General features: G+C 39.1%; 2 protein-coding genes across 2 annotated transcripts; one reads left to right on the forward strand and one right to left on the reverse strand.

Annotated features, from left to right (window-relative positions):
• The first annotated feature begins 532 nt into the window (after positions 1 to 532).
• LOC118777646 (RGM domain family member B-like) lies at positions 533 to 3,643 on the forward strand. The gene is made up of 2 exons (XM_036528751.1): positions 533 to 1,075; positions 2,933 to 3,643. Exons 1-2 carry the CDS (start codon positions 533 to 535, stop codon positions 3,641 to 3,643), a joined length of 1,254 nt encoding a protein of 417 aa, XP_036384644.1.
• Positions 3,644 to 11,112: 7,469 nt separating this feature from the next.
• Positions 11,113 to 16,964, reverse strand: LOC118777648 (urea transporter 2-like). Its single transcript, XM_036528754.1, has 10 exons — positions 16,959 to 16,964; positions 16,613 to 16,702; positions 16,169 to 16,349; positions 14,802 to 14,991; positions 14,223 to 14,351; positions 13,832 to 14,024; positions 12,324 to 12,471; positions 11,842 to 11,976; positions 11,681 to 11,730; positions 11,113 to 11,457 (listed from the first exon to the last, which is right to left on the reverse strand). The coding sequence occupies exons 1-10, from the start codon at positions 16,962 to 16,964 to the stop codon at positions 11,113 to 11,115; spliced, it is 1,467 nt and encodes a 488-aa protein (XP_036384647.1).
• Positions 16,965 to 18,426: the final 1,462 nt, after the last annotated feature.

The raw sequence follows: 18,426 nt of genomic DNA on the forward strand, positions 1-18,426 counted from the left end.
GAATTGTGCTGTTTTTCATATAATGTCAAGAGTCTTCCTACTCACAGGTGTGTTGTGTCATTCCTGTAGAGAAGCGGATCTGACTGTGCCACTTTGCTGTGTCGATTTCAATCCACTGTGATATTTTACATGATGTCTGTATCTGTTTATTGGTAGTATTTCTGATTTATGAATTTGAGATGCAGTAGTAGTGTTAATGGTTTAGGGGATAGCCCTTTGGTGACTGGCAACACTGAATTTCTCAGTAGTACTGCAGCACATGGACATTGAAATAAAACAACGTGTACATGGCTAGGATACAGTGGGTAATTCTCCTTTTGTTTTGGCTTAACAGTTAAGGTTGAATTCCAGCCACTGCAGTTTGCTAATATTATCGTCAGGTTTCATTACGTTTTATCAGAACTATAAATTATTATGAGCTCATGCAGCATTTTCGCCTTTTTTAATTTATTCCTGTACATAAAACAGCTATTGCTACTAACAAGTACAAGTTGCACAAAGAAGGTAAGTCTTCCGAATCTTTTTGTAAACCATGGCAGTGTTGCTGATGTTACTCTTTGTCACCATCTGCTTTCCAGGGCAGTGCCAGCTGCAGCTCAGTCAGTGCCACATCCAGAGGTGCACGACAGACTTCGTCTCTCTCACCGCCCACCTCAGCCCCTCCCTGGAGGGCTTCAGCGGTGAGTTCTGCAAAGCACTTCGGGCCTACTCGGCCTGCACCCAGCGCACTGCCAAGAGCTGCCGCGGCAACCTGGTCTTCCATTCAGCCACGCTTGGCATCAGTGACCTCATGAGCCAGCGCAACTGCTCCAAGGAAGGGCCCACCTCGTCCAGCCGCCCCGAGGCCCCCGCTGAGCCCTGCGCCCGCTGGCGCGACCCCCGAGGGGGTGAGGGCGCACACCCCGCCCACCTTTTCTGCGGTCTGTTTGGGGATCCCCACCTCAGGACTTTCAGGGACCACTTCCAGACCTGCAAGGTCAAGGGGGCGTGGCCTCTCATCGACAACAACTTCTTGTCAGTGCAGGTCACAAACGTTCCTGTGGTCCCTGGGTCCCTCGCTACGGCAACCATAAAGGTGAACAATTCCCTTAAATGCTTGTGGCTTACAAGTGTAATTACTGAATAGAAGAACAACATTACGCCTGTCATAACTTTGGCCCCTTGTGCCAGTGAACAGATACATTGCTTCTTTCTAAATGTGTCTTTGAGTCTCATTACATGTTGTGATCCCCCTTCAAGTTAATTATTGCTAGCATAACTACAGCATTCTTTATATACAACCCCAACAGGGTCTGTGACTGAACTTTACATTAAAATAACAATGCTCTGTGGAAGGTATACAGCTGTGTGGAGATGTGTCTCATTTTCCTCTTTAATGCAGTCCAGCATTATTAATTCCATTGAGGGGTTTGCACAGACTTTGTATCTGTTCTTTTGAATGGAGAGCCTGGAGTCATTCAGATGAATCCTTTGTAATGTATGGTCAAGGCACACTGAGGAGCCCATTGACTCCAGATTTACATTGGTGAGCTGTGGTGAGCTGGTTGTAGCGACAGTGATATCCATATCTCAGTCAATACTGAATGCAATATTAGCTGGAAACCCATGCTGTACTATATACATACAATGAGTGCTACATTTCGGGAGTAGGGGGAAGATTCTGAAAGAAAATTCAGTCTTATTCATATGTGAATGTAATGGAGAAACGATGGCAAGTATTTATGCATTATGTCTGAGGGTGTGGACTAATCTTACCACAATGTGCCACATGTTAATGCTGTACAACTCGAATGGTACACTACCATACCAAAGTCAAAAGAGAATACATGTAGGCCCACTGAATTTCACCATCTCAGAGTGATTATACATTGTTGTTATGTCTGTACCAATAACGTGAGCTGCTTGTATATATATGCTATGTGCTATAATCTAAAGTTCAAGTTTATTAACCATCAAGTTTACGTTTAAAGCATGCAATTAAACAAGACCACACAGTGTCCCACGGAGTGACATGTAAGATTTCATACACTATTGTGAAATGGACCTTTCAGTGTGGCTTAGTACTGTACATTATTGTTGCACAGGACCTTTGAGCTTTGTTTCATGGGATAAAAGGAGTTATGTGGAGGATGGAGTGGCTGATTAACTGTGTACAGTTGGAAAACCTAAAAGCAGAGTGTCAAATAATCAGTTGTAGGCACAAGCATATAGCACTTTTTAAAAACAAATTATTTATTTAATCGCACACTTACTGATTCGTTAGTTTAAGCATACAAATGATACAACAGGCAGGCATTTTATTGCTGAAACCAGTCAATGGAATCCGTTTTGACCTCAGTCTGGATTTGACCAGTAAGAATGAGACATCTCCAAGCAGCAACAGAAAAAGTGAGAACAGCAGGGACCCAAGAACTGAGTCTTGTGGGACACTGTACCAAAATCTGGAAAGTTGTACAAACTTGGGATTTTTAACATCAGTACTTGAATACTAATGATACATTAAAATGAAATGCTAATTTGGAAACTCTATGAATGCACTAACAACATTAGTGGTATTACAAATCTGGTGAAAGTCACAACAGATTGCAAAGTTTATTGAAATTATCACACGCTCTTTGACATAGAATAGTGCACGGCTGTCATAACATGATAAAGTCATTGCCCTCTGTACAGTTTTGTTAACCGATTAAGCCGTGCTGTGGAGTGTCCATAATCATGATAACTGTTAACTGTAGTCTGTGATTTTGGACACACTGTGAAGCAAGTCATGCAGCGAGTCATGTTCTGTGTGTGTAAACTTGCTATGACGTAATACACAAAAGGTGAATTTGAACAGATGATCAGTAAGAAACCTTATAAGGGTCCGAGCAACATGTTTCGTGGTCTTTCGCTGCATCAGCATAGAAGCTCATTATTATTTGTTTATTTCCAGATTACAATGATCTTTAAACCGTACCAGGACTGCACAGACCAGAAGGTGTACCAGGTGGTGACGGACGACCTGCCCGCGGCCTTCACGGACGGGACAGTGAGTGGGGGCAGTAGCAGCGGCCGCAGTCTCTGGATCGCGGAGAGGTCACCGGGCCGGCACGTGGAGATCCACGCCGACTACATTGGCGTCACCATCATCGTGCGGCAGCTGGGCCGCTACCTGACGCTGGCAGCGCGCGTGCCACGGGAGGTGGCCATGGCCTACGACGACACACAGGACCTGCAGCTCTGCATGGACGGCTGCCCTGCAGGAGAGCGCATAGATCTAGAGGGCTGGCTCCCTCTGCTGGCGCCGGGCTCACCCCACCACATGCCTTGGCACCAGTATTGGCAGCAGGGTCCTGGGGCCGGCCTGGGCCACCCGGGGCCGTGGAGCAGCTTCACCCTGGAGAGCGCTATGACTGCATGCCAGGAGCTCCTGGAAGTCAGGGATATCTACTTCCACTCCTGCGTGTTTGACCTCCTCACCACCGGGGACGCCAACTTCACATCCACCGCCTACAATGCCCTGAAAGACATGGAGACGCTCCACCCAGTGAGGGAACGCTGGCGTATTTTCCTCCGGTCAGAGTCCCCGGCGCCTCATCCCCTCCACCTCAAACTGTGCCTGCTCTACACTCTTATACTTGTGTTTCTCTTGGACTTCTGCTGATGAACTTCAAGAAAAGTAATTATATATTGTCATAATATATTTAAGCCACAACATATATGTATGTGTATGATGTGTATCTGGAGGGAGAGACAATCCTAAATATTGTTTACATGTTTTTGTTATTGAACCCTTAGTGATTTTTAATACCTCGAGGTTGAGGCTACTGTTCAAACAGAAGCACTTTATTTTTCAAATACATACTGTATATGTTCCTGCGTGTCAGAGCAGACTCTCGATTGTAATTTTGACAGTTTTTTGTTATTATTTGCTTTTTGCATCAAAAAGCCATATGTTGAGCTGTGTATGAATATTTTATGAGCTGCGCAGTCTACAGTCGCTAATAGTTTTTAAGGGGGGGCTTACTAGAGTCACTGAACACTTGGATATCTAACACAAACCCACATTCTACAAATCTCATATAATGCATCATTATAGTATTACACCTTTAATACTTATGAACATCAGTATCATACTTTGGATACATGGCTACTGCCATATTAACCTTGTGGTTTGTAAATTAAATGGCTAAGATTAAGTTATGACTAATTTCACAAAACTAATGACAAAATGTAACTGTGAAATGGTTGGACTTTAGTTTAATCTAGGTTCATGAAGGCAGTTTACTTGTCAACAGGACACAACAGAAGCAAGCGAAGATATTAGGGATGCACTGATGAGGATTTTTGGGGCCAGTTACCGATTTTGTAATAGCGTGATAGGCCGATATCATTGATCGCCAAGGTTGTTAGGAAAATATAGGACACATATTACCCGGACTTTCTACAAGTGCCAACATCACTTTATTTAAAAGATTATACTTATTATTGTTCTTACTGCTGGCCTATGGGTTACTCTGAACTTTTTTAAGTAAGTCATATTTTTCGTCGTCATAATGTAATGCGATTGACGGTGAGATTCCTACCTTTTGTGGCAGTTAACTGTAGCAGATAAAATGGTTTTCATTTAGGCATCATATACCATGTTATCCAATACATTTGACTGTTTCTAAACATGTAGGCCTAATTATAAAATTCAATAAAAACTGCTGGCAGTGTTTATTGTAGTGTATAACCGCTAGTTATGCAGGCTTGTAAGCTAATTAAACAGGAAGACAGCTAATCTACGCAGATCAGGACCTTTAGCTAGTTAGCAAGTTACGACTAAAATAAGTAACATTATAATACTGTCTGATTATCTGAAAAAAAGAACAATAATTGAATGAGAATTTGTTCTAAGGTTCGCATTTGTATTCATTGTCGTACTGTTAACTCCCCTAGCATGTAGTAATATTGTGTTTAAAGATGATCACTCAAAAACCTAGCTGAGTTTTTGAAAACTACAAAAATCGAGTTACAGTTTCGACAATGTTTTTACATTGTGATACTTTTAGTAATTTTAGTGATATCTTTCCTGCTCAACAAGATATTCAGGAATGATTTGCTAACTGAAAAATAGGTTTGTTTTGGGGGTATTTTCTATCAACGGTTTTACAGTTAACACAATATATGGCGTGTAATGTCTGTTAACCTTAGCTAAGTTAGCTAGCTTAGTTTGCCTTCCGCAGACACCTGAGATAGAATGATGAAAACTGCTTCTCATTTGCTCCAACTGTTTTTACTTTTTCATTAAAAAATGTATCTTCATCATAAACTCATAATCATAATGGGAGAATGCTTAATGTTTCATCCGTAGTGAACCTCCATTCAGCACTGCAATGATACTGAATAACAAAGTTAACGCTGTAATAGCAGTCTCAGTCTCTAGCATGGTGATCTAGTCCAAACCCACTTGTGATCAGAAATGTAGCCTATATGGGCTGATCATTGTCAGTGGACGATCGATCTGTGCGTCCCTCGAAGATACACTATATGGACAAAAGTATTTGGCCACACCTGTTTTTCAGGGTTTGGGCTAGGCCCCTTATCGCCAGTGAAGGGCAATCTTAATACTTCAGCATACTGAGACATTTTGGACAATGCTATGCTTCCAACTTTGTGGCAAGAGTTTGGGGAAGGCCCTTTTCTATTCCAACATGACTGTGCCCCAGTGCACAAAGCAAGGACTATAAAGACATGGTTTGATGAGGTCGGTGTGGAAGTACTTGACTGGCCCGCACAGAGCCCTGACCTCAACCTCATCGAGCATCTTTGGGATGAACTGGAACAGAGATTGCGAGTCAGGCCTTCTCGTCCAACATCAGTGCCTGATCTCATAAATGCTCTACAGAATGAATGGGCACAAATTCCCACAGAAACTTTTGGAAAGCCTTCCAAGAAGAGTGGAAGTTGTTATAGCTGCAAAAGGGGGACCAACTCCATATTAAAGTATATGTATTTGAATACAATGTCATTACAGTCCCTGTTGGTGTAATGGTCAGGTGTCCGAATACTTTTGTCCATATAGTGTATTTTCTAAAAAGCCGTACATAAAACTTCCTGATAAAAAATAATGACTTTATGTCATGGGAGCCAAATGAATTGAACCGTTTTAGATGTTATTTCTGGAAGTTGTTTAGCAAGATTTACTTAGGTAGGTATCAGGGAGACACCAAAACCTTGCGGCTATTATAATCCAAATTCAAACAGCTGTAAAGAATGACAAACCTGAACTCCATGTCCTGGTTCCTGTATTCTTCTGTAACTGACCTTGCAATTTTGGTTTTATAGGGTTGTGGTGAGGTGTTGTATTGTTAAATCCAGCAGACCCCATGAATTTAAAATATAGCCTACTCAAGAAACAGATTCCTGCCCACTGTATGTTCTTTGGTTGAGTGATGACAATCGTAGCATAGCAGCTGCTGGACAATTTTGTGAGGTGCTGTGAAAAATCCACGTGTTTGCTTGCAGACAGCTGATTGAAAGCGGGCAGTTTGTGGCAGGAAGTGGTTGGCAGAACCATGGAGATCATATGGTCCATTGCACTATGGCGTAATGATTTATGATACAGCGATAGGAAGCATTCTGCATTTACTTTGTTTTATATAGCATATGAATGTAATATGTGACTGCTCAGTATGTACATGCTCAAATTAGGCATAAATGAGTGCTCTCAGAGGAAATATCTCCATAATCTTGCGATTGGAAAATATTTCAGATGTGACTGCACTGCCACCTAGTGGGTCTTAGTTGTTACTTCAGTGTTTTACTGGCTACAGTGGCTAAGTGTTAGCCTTTTATTTAAAATAATGTAACAAGTACCAGGAAATGTTTTTAATACTGTAATTTCCATTAATCACAAATAAAACACTTGATGCATAGCCAGTCAAAGGGTACTTCAAAAATATAATTGTTCATGCAGGTTTGAAGAACAGTGCCACCCTCAGCACAAGAATTAGAGAACTTCTGAGACTACATATCCATTTATCAGAGAGAAACTCAGTGATTATCTGCCACAGCACAACACTTAGGCAACTTTAGTTATGTTTTATTGCCTGTTGTTATCTGCTTACTCAATTCTGTTCACATACAGCCTCGGCAAAAATTGCTAGTCAGAGTCCTTTACCTCCTTATTTAATGGATGAAGGCACTAGAACAAAATACATGTAGATATTGGAAAGCCTAAACCTGCAGACTGCGCAAATTCTGCAACTGAGGCATAATACATAATAATACATAATACTTCATAATACAATGTACAACATGAGATGTACATAATACAATGTAAGAGATATAAAAATAATAAGGTTGTCTGATCCGAGCTAAATACTCATGTTGTTATGTTGGAAAAGGAATAGACCTCAACATCTGGATAATGTCATTAGACTCTATTTTAATAAGAAACACAATTTATTCAGTGATAATAGCCCTTCATAATATGAGTTTCGTATTATGTTCTTTTTAGTATTGTAAATGTAAATCAGGAACCAGTTCAGTTTTAACTGCTTTGGTATCAGGTTGCAAATGTATCGCTAAAATGAAGAAAGCAAAACTTTGTAGGATAAAGGAAGGTGTAAATCAATAAATATTTGTGCTTAATTAAAAAGATTTCATACATATTGTGAAACCAATGGCAATTCCCAGTTCAGTGTGCGCTTGATGTTGAGGGTCAGTGGGAAAATGTAGTTACAGTTGAAAAACAGGTAACTGCTGTAATCACTAATGTTGGTACAAGCTGAGTGAATCAGGCACAGAATACATGGAACATTCTTTAAAGCCAGATTATTAATGAATTCCTTATTGACCAAGAAACTACACTGAGGTGTGTGACCAGAGATAAATGCAGCACTAACAGACACCACAGCATGTGCTACTTATATCTGCTACTTGGGCTGTGAATTTATGGTCTAAGCACAACACTTGAACAGGACAGTTCTGCTGAGGTGCAATCAGGAGCCAGAAAACATAGCCAAATCTCTAAAACTCCCATTTGCTGCATTCAAAGTATAAAAATACATCCTAGGAGTTCATCATTGTCCCTTCAGACATGTTTTTTATTTAGTAAAAATGTCATAGCATAATTGTTTTGCGAATTGTTTGCAGTGAGAAACATTTCAGATGGGTTTCACTCACATGCTGCCATTTGTGTTTTATATTATGGCTATACTGTATATCAGAAGCGTGCAAAACAGAACTACAACACTTGCATGCAATTTTGTAATTTTGTTGTAGTTCTTTCATCTTGTCAGATGAGGGAGCTATAGCTTTTGTTTTCACCCCTAGTCCCACCATCAAGTCCCACCATATTGGATTATGTATGTATGAACTGTTTCACTTTAAATTCACCAGTGCAATGGCTTCATGATCTTGTTACTTTTACTCTCAGAATTGAACTTGTTTCATATGGGTTTATATCTGTTTATTCCCAACATCTTTAAGATGTAACATCATTATACTGTCTAAGATATAAGACATTTTATTGAGGAGTATTATAACAGTATTGTATTTATAATTAAACTACATTTCCAAAGAAATAAGCCAGAGATCAAAGTCCGTTGTTTTAAGAGAGTGTGATGGGAATAGCTTCTGAAATTTTGTGAAAGTAATATCTCACATGTTGTAATCAGTCAGAGAGCACATGCATTGTCAATGATGTGCTTTGTGTTCCACTTCCCAGTAAGTAAGGCAATGTACATCAATAACATTCTTTTATCTATACACTGTATAAGGCTTATTATGGGGGTATAAATGTGAGGTTTTCAGGTTTCCAGAGCAAGTAGAAAACAAACAGGCGGGAACGAAACAGACAAAAACGCTGAGAGAAACTGGCAGAGAAACAGGGCAGATAGAGGGGTTCATATACACAGGCTGGTGATGAGTAAAAAGCACAGGGTGGGCTTCAGGTGGTGGGTGTGGCAGCAGGGCAGATAGGCGGGGCAGGAGGTGGGGCGATGGGCTCAACAAAAACAAAAGCACATGCACGCAAAAAAAACAAACAAACAAAAGACACACCCACACTGACACACTGACAGACAGGAAGACAGAAACAATACAAGCAGGACATCATGCACATATTAGGACACACTCCCCTTTATAATGCGTTAACATCAATATCAACATCAAAAAGTCTGGTAAGAAAGCCATGCAACATTTTTCCTACATGTTGTATATATTTACTGGGGCTGTGCTGACATGTTTTGCTGGAGCCGTAGATGTATCCATAATTTGTGTTGTGCTATCAAACAAATAATAATCACAGCTCAAATCCCAAAAATACTATGGCAAACACTGCAAATAATTACATTAATCAACCATTACTTTGTTTCTTCTGTTCAATAACTGGCTTCCCATTTCCTCCAGTTTTACAGCATGAAAATCACTATTCTAAATATTTTTCCTTCTCTTTTTCCTAAGTTTTTCAGGAAACATTCATCTTTCAGAAGTCACACTCCAGATATGTATGGCCTTATAAATCCAGTTCATTAACATTCACATAGTTTTCTAACAGTTTTTTTTTTCACCATCCAATCAACATATGGATTCAACAGTGAATCTTTCCTGCTCTGTGGAAGCTCTCCCAGACAACTCCTATCTTCAGATCTGATGACCTTACTCTTGCAGAAAACTATACACTTTTATAGATTCTTCCAATTGTTTAAATTCTTGGAAAGTTACCCACAAATCAACATCTGGAACACCTAGAAAACAGTAAGCTTCTCAATGATCCAGTGGCTTTGGTTTCTGTCCCAACAGGTCCACTCAGTCAGCTATATTACTTCTTCAAATAGAACATACACTATATGGACAAAAGTATTTTTGGAATGGAATAAAGTCTATGAAGTAGCCTTATCAAAGAAAATCAAAGGATGCTGCTGTTGAAACCATGCATCAGGCTTAACAACCAAATCAATGCCCCGGATGCAATTGTCCATAAGGATTCAGCTGGTAGAAAAAAAGGTGCACTACTTCTTTGTAAAAAGATTCGATCTAGGCATGGTACAGACTTTATCCAATTTAAAGTTTTAAAACTTAACCCATTGTGTAGCCAGTGTTGTTTTTGCGGTTCATCACTATCGTGATGATGTAATAAGTGTAACGTTCTTTCTCTCAACTTTATTGACCGGCATGAAACCATACTGATGAGACAGTGTTTTCAGACAATAGCTTCACAATAAAGGTACAATAAGTCTGAAGAGGAAGCTATTCTTATATAGGACTTTCTAGCAACTTAAGTAACTCTTAAGTGCAAGTGAAATGCTGGGAATGTTAAGCATAACAAGATTCTGGTTAATGTACAGATTTGCTGTATCATGGTACGTAGTCCTCAGTCACAGGTGCTTACTTCTCACTGGGATATTAAGAAAAAGAGTTGAAGTAGCACATTAGAACGACTTGGTGATAAATGGTTTTAGGGAAATGTTACAGAAATAGTAATAGTAATGGCTTCAGACAGAAAGTAGAAATTGTGCATATTCTGAGTTTGGGGCCAGGTTTTTATGGATCTCATTCTGAATGAGCACCTAAAATGTAAAGTATTAACATCCCAGATAGTAATGCATTATATACATATGTGGAGCTGGCTCCTGAGGACCCACCCCAACACATTCTACATACACGTACACCTCGTGACCATAGTTATATACATTTAAAACGAAGAGGAAAAAGTCAGTTAAAACAAAACAATTCACAGCGTGTGATTGCTGTTTAAGCAGGCATAAACTCCCAATGAAGATGTTATATTACATAACAACAAAGTTTTTTACCCTGAGTTTCAGGCATCTGCCATCTGACTTCATGTATCATTTTGCACATCTCTGAATCAACAATGCAAAATGCATAGTCAGTGTTATTGCATGTATCATAGTATTTATGAAAGTTTCTTAAACATATTATTGTACATTGTTTAGAAGTAAATATGAATAGAGGATGAAGGTGTATTTGTCAAAATTATTATGTAATTGTCTTTTTAGCAAAATAAATGACAGTGTGTAAGGCTGTACATATGATCAAGTGTCAAAGGTAAAATTTGAATTCAGCCTTTCAGTCTCGAGATGAATCTCATTATCTTTGACTTTCACCTCAGTGAGCTCCTTTTCAGTTCCTTCCATTTTCAGGCTCTGGCTTTTCGTCCTCCTCTGGTTGGAATGTCACTATATTTATAACTGTTTCATTATTGTTTAAATGTTGATTTATCCACTTCTTTTTGTCAGTCTCCGTCAGTACCTCTTCCTCCCTTTCCGCTTGCTGTATATTCTGTTTGTGCTTCTGTAGCTTTCCTGCCTTCTCTGCTTTTGACATTTTCCAGAAATATGTGAGATTTTTCTCAGGGTATGTAACCTTTGCAAGAGGCAGTTTATGTATATTTTTGGTTTCTGTGGTGATCAACAAAAAGGTGAGAGCGGACAGGCAGAAGGGCCAGGTACAGGCAGGCAAGCCAAACTGTAAAAAGATAAAGAAAGTCATCCAGGAGCTTATATGTAACCCGTATATTTAAAGAACAAAAATGCCAACTTATCATCATTTCCTATATTCCAGAAAGTAGGTTGGATAGCTGAGAAAATTAAAGTATAGCTTGTCTTAAATGATTGTTTTTATGGAAAACAATCTACAGTACCAGTGAAAAGAGCTGTGAAATATTCAACCCTGGCTTTAATATACTTACTGTGGACATCACATTTGTGATTGCAGAGCTCAGGTATGCACAGAAAAATGCTGCAGAGAAAATATGAGAGGAATATTTGGAATAACAGGCATCCATTTACATTTTAGAGAAATGCTTACTGTATAGATCCAAGGTTTACTGCTGGTATTGAGGAGACTCACCACAGGCAATGGCCAGAAGATGAGACTGCCAGGTCAGCACATAAAACATCCCTCCAATTGCAATACAAGCCAAAACACAGTTATAACCCCATAAGCCAAAGTAGATATTCTCAAAAGGTGAGGCCAGTGCAAGACCTGCAAGACCAATCAATACGATATAAATTATTCATGGTAAACCTGATATAAAAAGTAAGCAAAATGCAAAATGCATAAAAAATGTATTATATTTGCCTGCAAGTTCCATGCTGTTCTGTGAAGACTGTGTAGTAATATTGTAAGAGTGCTGTCTTCCTACATCCCTGCTATTTCTGGTATAGAGAATGTATGAGAGTGCAGTTTCCTTTCCACATTTGAAGAACCCCAAATTAAGGTTATCATCAGACTTTAATAGTGCAGATGCCGCTGCAGCCCTGCCCACATCCACATGTCTTTGTAAGCCTTTTTTTATTTGAAGGTGGGTCACAGTTATTTGAAGTGCTTGCCTGACACCATGCCAATGGTTGAACCAATAATCGCATGTAAGCAAGTGATTGGGGAGGAAATGAACAAGGCAGCGATGAAAATCCCTCCTGTCCATGGGTTGTCACATCCATACACTTGTCCGATACCAACTGGCACTGCTCGAAAAAGCTGGAAAAGAACAAGAGACAGGAAGAAATCAGTGAAGTTTCAGTTGATTTACAAAAGGGCACAGTTCTCATCATTTTTTGAAGAGACAGCATAACACAGATTGACTCAATGTACATAAGCAGCCAGTTGTCATCTCTTCTTTTCAGTTTACCACTTATGTACTCAATGTTATCCTTCATTATAAAATGTGGCATTTCCAGTTCAGATGAATTGCACAAAGACAGCATCAGTGTCAGACTGCGCTCATTTGTAAGTGCAAGGCCAGTGTTTCTCAATCTATGCTACTGGAGGCATATCTTGTGTATTGGTTCTGACACCATCTGAGCTCCCAATCTATGAAGCTTGATTGAGCTGTTCTTGAATAATAGTTATTTAACTTCACCTAACAGTTATCTACTGTCCCTTATTTAAGATATGAGTTGTTGGAGGCGTTTGTTCTGTCACAGGATTACCAGCAAAGTGTTTTCTGCAAAGGATCTATTCAGTTATGCTCGTTAAACAAATACAGACAGGCTTTCAACTTTACTGATTAAGAGTTTCTTGTTTTTCCAACAGCACATAGCTTTCACAAAAAAAAAAAAAAAAAAAAAAATCATTAACAAATCTACTTTCCCAGACCCAGATTAAAGGTACTACTAGTCTACCAACAATTTTGAATGGAGATGTTGAATAGCTTAATTTTGATGTGGAAAACTAGCTCAGTTTTTTCTGTGTAATGACTTAATGAAGAATTACTGTCACATTCGAGTTTAATGCTAGCAAAAGTAACAAATGCATTACATTTGAGTAACAAATGCCAAGACTTTACAGCAAACTGATTTGATACATGTTGCAATATTTATTGGGTTGCTTCACATAGCATACACTCACCACTGGACAGATTATTTAATATTACTCAAACTTAATCTCAAACAGCAGAACATATAGTCCTCTGAGGAATAAAGGAAATGCCCATATAAGTATTTTGTTGCTATATGTAGTTAGAACCTAGTTGCTATAAAAAATATACCAATTATATGTATTGTTACTTTGTAGTAAGTAACTGCTTAATGAAATTCAGATGTTTCTACCAGGACAATGATTTTGACCTTAAAATAATAACATTAATAACATCAATGCTGCAAGTTGCAATGAAAGTAGGCCTACAACAAGGTTGAGTCTATTTAGTATAACTGAAGGTAACTGAAGGAATTATTGGCTTGAGCATATAAATAAAACTTGGTTTTCACTGTATTCTGTAGCTGTATCCTCCAAATAACTCTTGAACAAAACAGGTGACAAGCAAGTGATTGGAAGGACTGACAGTGAGTCTGTAGTGGGCTCATCTGGAAAATTCAGTCACACTCCCTCTACCACTAACCTTGGCTGTGTCCACCTCTGACCAGGTGATGTTTGGGAGAGATGACCTTGGCTGAATAAGGACCTGGGGGAAGTGGTGGTTATAGTGGCCAGTGGCCACCATGTGCAAGCAGACTAGGATGTTGAAAGGAAGGGTGAAGACTGGAAGGTCCCATCTGCTGTTGATTGATGCCAAGGCACTGGAAACTATTGGGCTTGGAAATGTAGAAAGTAAGTGTATTGGTAAATCATCTATTGCAGTTCGAGACAAACACTTCATACAGAAACATTAATGATCAGAAATTAATAATTAATAATTCTATGAAAGTCAATCATTACACCAAGTGTTAGCACTAGCTCAGTGCTAGTGTTACTAAGCACTTGTAATATAGACTTGAAATACAGTCACTCACCATGCCATCGACATGACGATATTTGGAAGTAAAAGCCACCAATACCAGTCCCCCTTATCAGAGAAAACTGCCATCAGAAGGCCGACCAGGATTCCATTGTAGCCATACAAACCAGCAGCTATGGCTTCCCTAAAAAACATTTTGTTCCAAGTTGCAAACTGCTTAAAGGAACAATTTTGACAAAAGAACCAACCTTATAATTATCAAATTATATCAACAGCTGTCAGTCATAATTATAGGTAGAACAATTTTTTTCCAATCTGTATAATCACAATCAATCGTCTATCATATTACGTGTTAGACATTGGCACAGTTATTTTGATAAGAATTGCTTTGACGACTTGCAGTTCATCCTGCTATGATTCAAAATGGTTATTCACTTCGCCCTAAAAGGTGTCACCTAATTATGACTGGTAAAACAGTGTTGATCCAAAGAAACCATATTAAAACCCACCAGCTGCAGGAAATGTCTCTATTTGTGTCAATACACATTTATAATATATTTCTGTATGTATGTACAGGTATTCACTCCCAATTAGATATTAATATCCCCCAAAGAGACAGCAGCTGGTAGAGTACCTGCTTTGTCTGAGAATGAGGGCTGATATGGTGGCAAACAGGGTTCCCACAAAGCCATTCACAGCCCACCACTGGTTCTGCAGTATTAATCCACCAAAGATGATCATCCCACTCAAGGGGCTGTTGACAAATACGACCTGAGCTGCTCCTCGAAGCACCCAGTCTAGAAGCTGCAAAAGGAAGAACTGCCCTAGACATTAAAGAAAGAGGAAAAGCTCATTATAAACATGTAACAATGTTGCATTGACTGTGGTGTGGTCAGCGCACTTCCACAACATGAATGTGAACTGATGCAGTATTAATTAAGTGTGGTAAGCTTTTAATTAACAGAAAAGGAGCTGCATAGGAGATGCTCTGTTGATACCAATATCTACTAGACTAGTGATGAAGACTAATCACACAGGGGTCTATTCAGCCTTTAGACACATGCTTATAAATGCTGTGTAAGTAGTTACACAGCGTAAGAGTTCTCTGTTACTGCTTTGTTTCAGCTACTGCTGCAAATTCAGACATTGACCATAAGGGAGAAGCACGTTTTGGGCAATTTTTGCCTAGGATGAGGGCATTTTGTTTGAAATTATGACGTGTCTCACTATTTTCCAAGATACAGCCATTCTGACCCAACACTGTTTGCTCTGTTTGCCCAACTCCTACACACACAAAAAGGTTGAATAAATTGTGCGCCACAGTGGTGACTTTGTGTAACAACATTTTTGTAATTAGACAGGTGAAGTGTAATTAAAATACAAATGACAGTTTCTGTTTTCCAACTATTGGATTCTCACACATTTTGTAGAATTATTCACAAAATTGCAAATATTTTCTTCCTCAGAAAATTCTCTCTGAGGTCTGAAATGTGGTCATATATGTAAAAAGCTGAGCTGGTATTCCAATAAGGATGTTGAAATGTGATTTAACAGTTTATCCATGTATGATAATCAGTTTCAGACAACAGTGCTCCACAAACAACTAGTGGTAAAATCAGCTGAGAAAATGTCTACCTCTCTTTATTTTTTGCAACACAAACATGTAAAAAGTCTGTCTGCAGTACATTCCACAGATGTATTAAAAACATGTTACCCATTCAAATACATGAACCATATCAACCAGAATGAAAATTTTCATTATAGTCATTTTTATAGGCACACTGAGATTAAGTTCTATGTTCATTTGATTTTTAAGGATATCTTTCAATGTCTCACACTAAATTGCTTGTGCGGTTTAGCATGACAAGTCCTATTGTAATTTGCATCAGTAAAATCAGAAAGCCACTCTTTTTGTTCTACAACAGAACATGCCACATATGCCAATGGCTGTTAGTAAAGTCTTTAGTCTCTAGATCAAGGTTACTGTGAGCAAGCTCTCACTTTTCATCCATTCTCCAAAGACCTCCATGTCCCCAGAGAGGTAGGAGACCATTCTGAATATCACAGCCTTGGCCCTCTGAAATGTGGAGGGGACTTCTGCCTGTTGGTGCTCTGTCTTCTCCAGTGCCTTTGGGTATGGGGATGTCTCAGGAATAGGGTTTGCCATTAGAGGTTCCAACTCCTGCAAGATATCTAGGTTCAATCAATTCACATTGGATTCAAACCTATTTAATGTTGTCTATGCATTCTAAAACTAACCAACTTATCTTCTTTTCCCTTTATGATCACTCTAACCACTCCAAAAAGAGTTAAAATTTACACTAAATGTATGATATGTAACTATATATGAAGGAAAGCAGTCATCTGTGACATGAAGGTGCAAATTCTGACATGAAAACTAAAGATTGACCAAAGGCACTCTTTCTCTATTGTTCTTTATCTTACCTTAAAGTTTTGGGCAGATGAATATTCACAAGCTGATATTTTGTGATCTTTGTTGTAACCGATGAAGCTTGTGATATTCTTATGAGTATCCTAAAGAATACAGATAGCAAGCATAAGAAACAGAAATGCATTTTTGTTTTTTATTAAATTATATCACATAATAGATTTTTTTTTTTGCCTTAAGGTGTGTGGAACTTCCGGCATGTATGCATTTTATTCATTAGGGCCACTTGCTTATCAGCATGGATACTGGTTGTAGTGCTGTCCAAGCATAGTTCAGTACACATTATTGACAGTATTAACTACCTTGTATTGCAGCATAATTTAAAGATGGGTGCACCTCTACCTCCATTTGGGAGCACAAATGTGACAATACCATCTGATTCCATACACTTCCAAGTGTCTCACATACTCCAACAGGATTCACACTCTGAAACAATACCTGTGGTCACTGTTTACCAGTGGTGTCGTTAGGTCCAATCATTTGGGGCTATAGCCCCGAATATTTTAAGCCTAGCCCCGAATATTTTCGCCCTGAAAAAGGAGGTGTTTATAGCAAAACAACAGACAGACTGTGTAACAGAGCGGAACTTGACTTGCAGCGTCCGAAGGTGTGATAATATTTATTTATTATAAAGGTAGATATAACCTCCCCAACCTACCGATGCCGATCTCCCTTAAAAAAAAAAAAAAAAAAAAAAAAAAAGACAAGCCTCAGGCAAACTTGACTTATCTCCGGATCTTTTCAATAGCAAGAAACACCCCTGCTGTTTACAAAGCTACTTTTGCCTTCTTTGGTACAACCAGCTATCTATTACAAACCATAACTCCTTGAACAAACTAGGAAGGATAGCAAGTAAGATTAATGAGCAACAGTTTGAACAGTGAGAACTGTACATTTCCTCAACTGACAAATTTCCTCAGTGGGGATGACAATAAACAACCAATCAATGCCTTCATTTCTCTGGAGGAAATCATGTTTTGATTGCTGCCGCCTCAATGTTGTGGAGAGACTTATTGTGCTGTGTTGCACCGGTGCCACCATCAGTCTAAAGAGTCCTTTCACTTCTCATTTCTATGGATAAAAATACAGGCTACTTCATGAAGAATATCCTTAGCTATATGATATCAAGATCTGGCTAGCATGCTAGCCTACCACCCAGCTATACTAGGTCAGCTAATTTGGCTAGCAAGCATAGCTAAATGCAACAGCTTGATTTGTGGACTAAACTTTCAAATGTGAGATTTAAGTATTTTATGACCATTTAAAAGTACCATGTGGATCCATTTCATAAATGTAACAATACATTCAATGGTGTGCATTATCTTGATTTTTTGCACTCTGTGATGCTGGGAAAAGTTGGGCAGACAATTGCAGTAATGCATACCCTCTAATTTATTAATGCTTTCATAGCAAACAAAATCCAGCAACTAACTACAAAGTGAGCAAATTAGCTAGCAAACTAACTTTATTTTAATCAACAGGATTTTCTCCTCCTGTCCCTCCTCTCTGGCTCCTCTTTTGGATTTTATGCCGTTTCCATCACCCACCTGACTGCACTGTCCATCATCACTGTCCTCTACCTCCCACCAGGTCCTTTGGGAAGCTTTCTGGAAGAGCTGGATATCCTGATCAGCTCCATTGCTGACAATGGGATCCCACTTATTCTTCTGAGTGACTTCAACATCCCACCTAAGAACTTCCAGACTTCTGGCCTCCTCTCCTTGCTCCAGTTATTCCACCTTTACCTTCAGCCATTACCTGCCACTTGTGAAGCACACCTTGACCTTTTTCTAAGTAGCTGTACCAACTC

The sequence above is a fragment of the Megalops cyprinoides genome, chromosome 5 (genome assembly GCF_013368585.1).
Source record: "Megalops cyprinoides isolate fMegCyp1 chromosome 5, fMegCyp1.pri, whole genome shotgun sequence".
NCBI classification, from domain to species: domain Eukaryota; kingdom Metazoa; phylum Chordata; class Actinopteri; order Elopiformes; family Megalopidae; genus Megalops; species Megalops cyprinoides.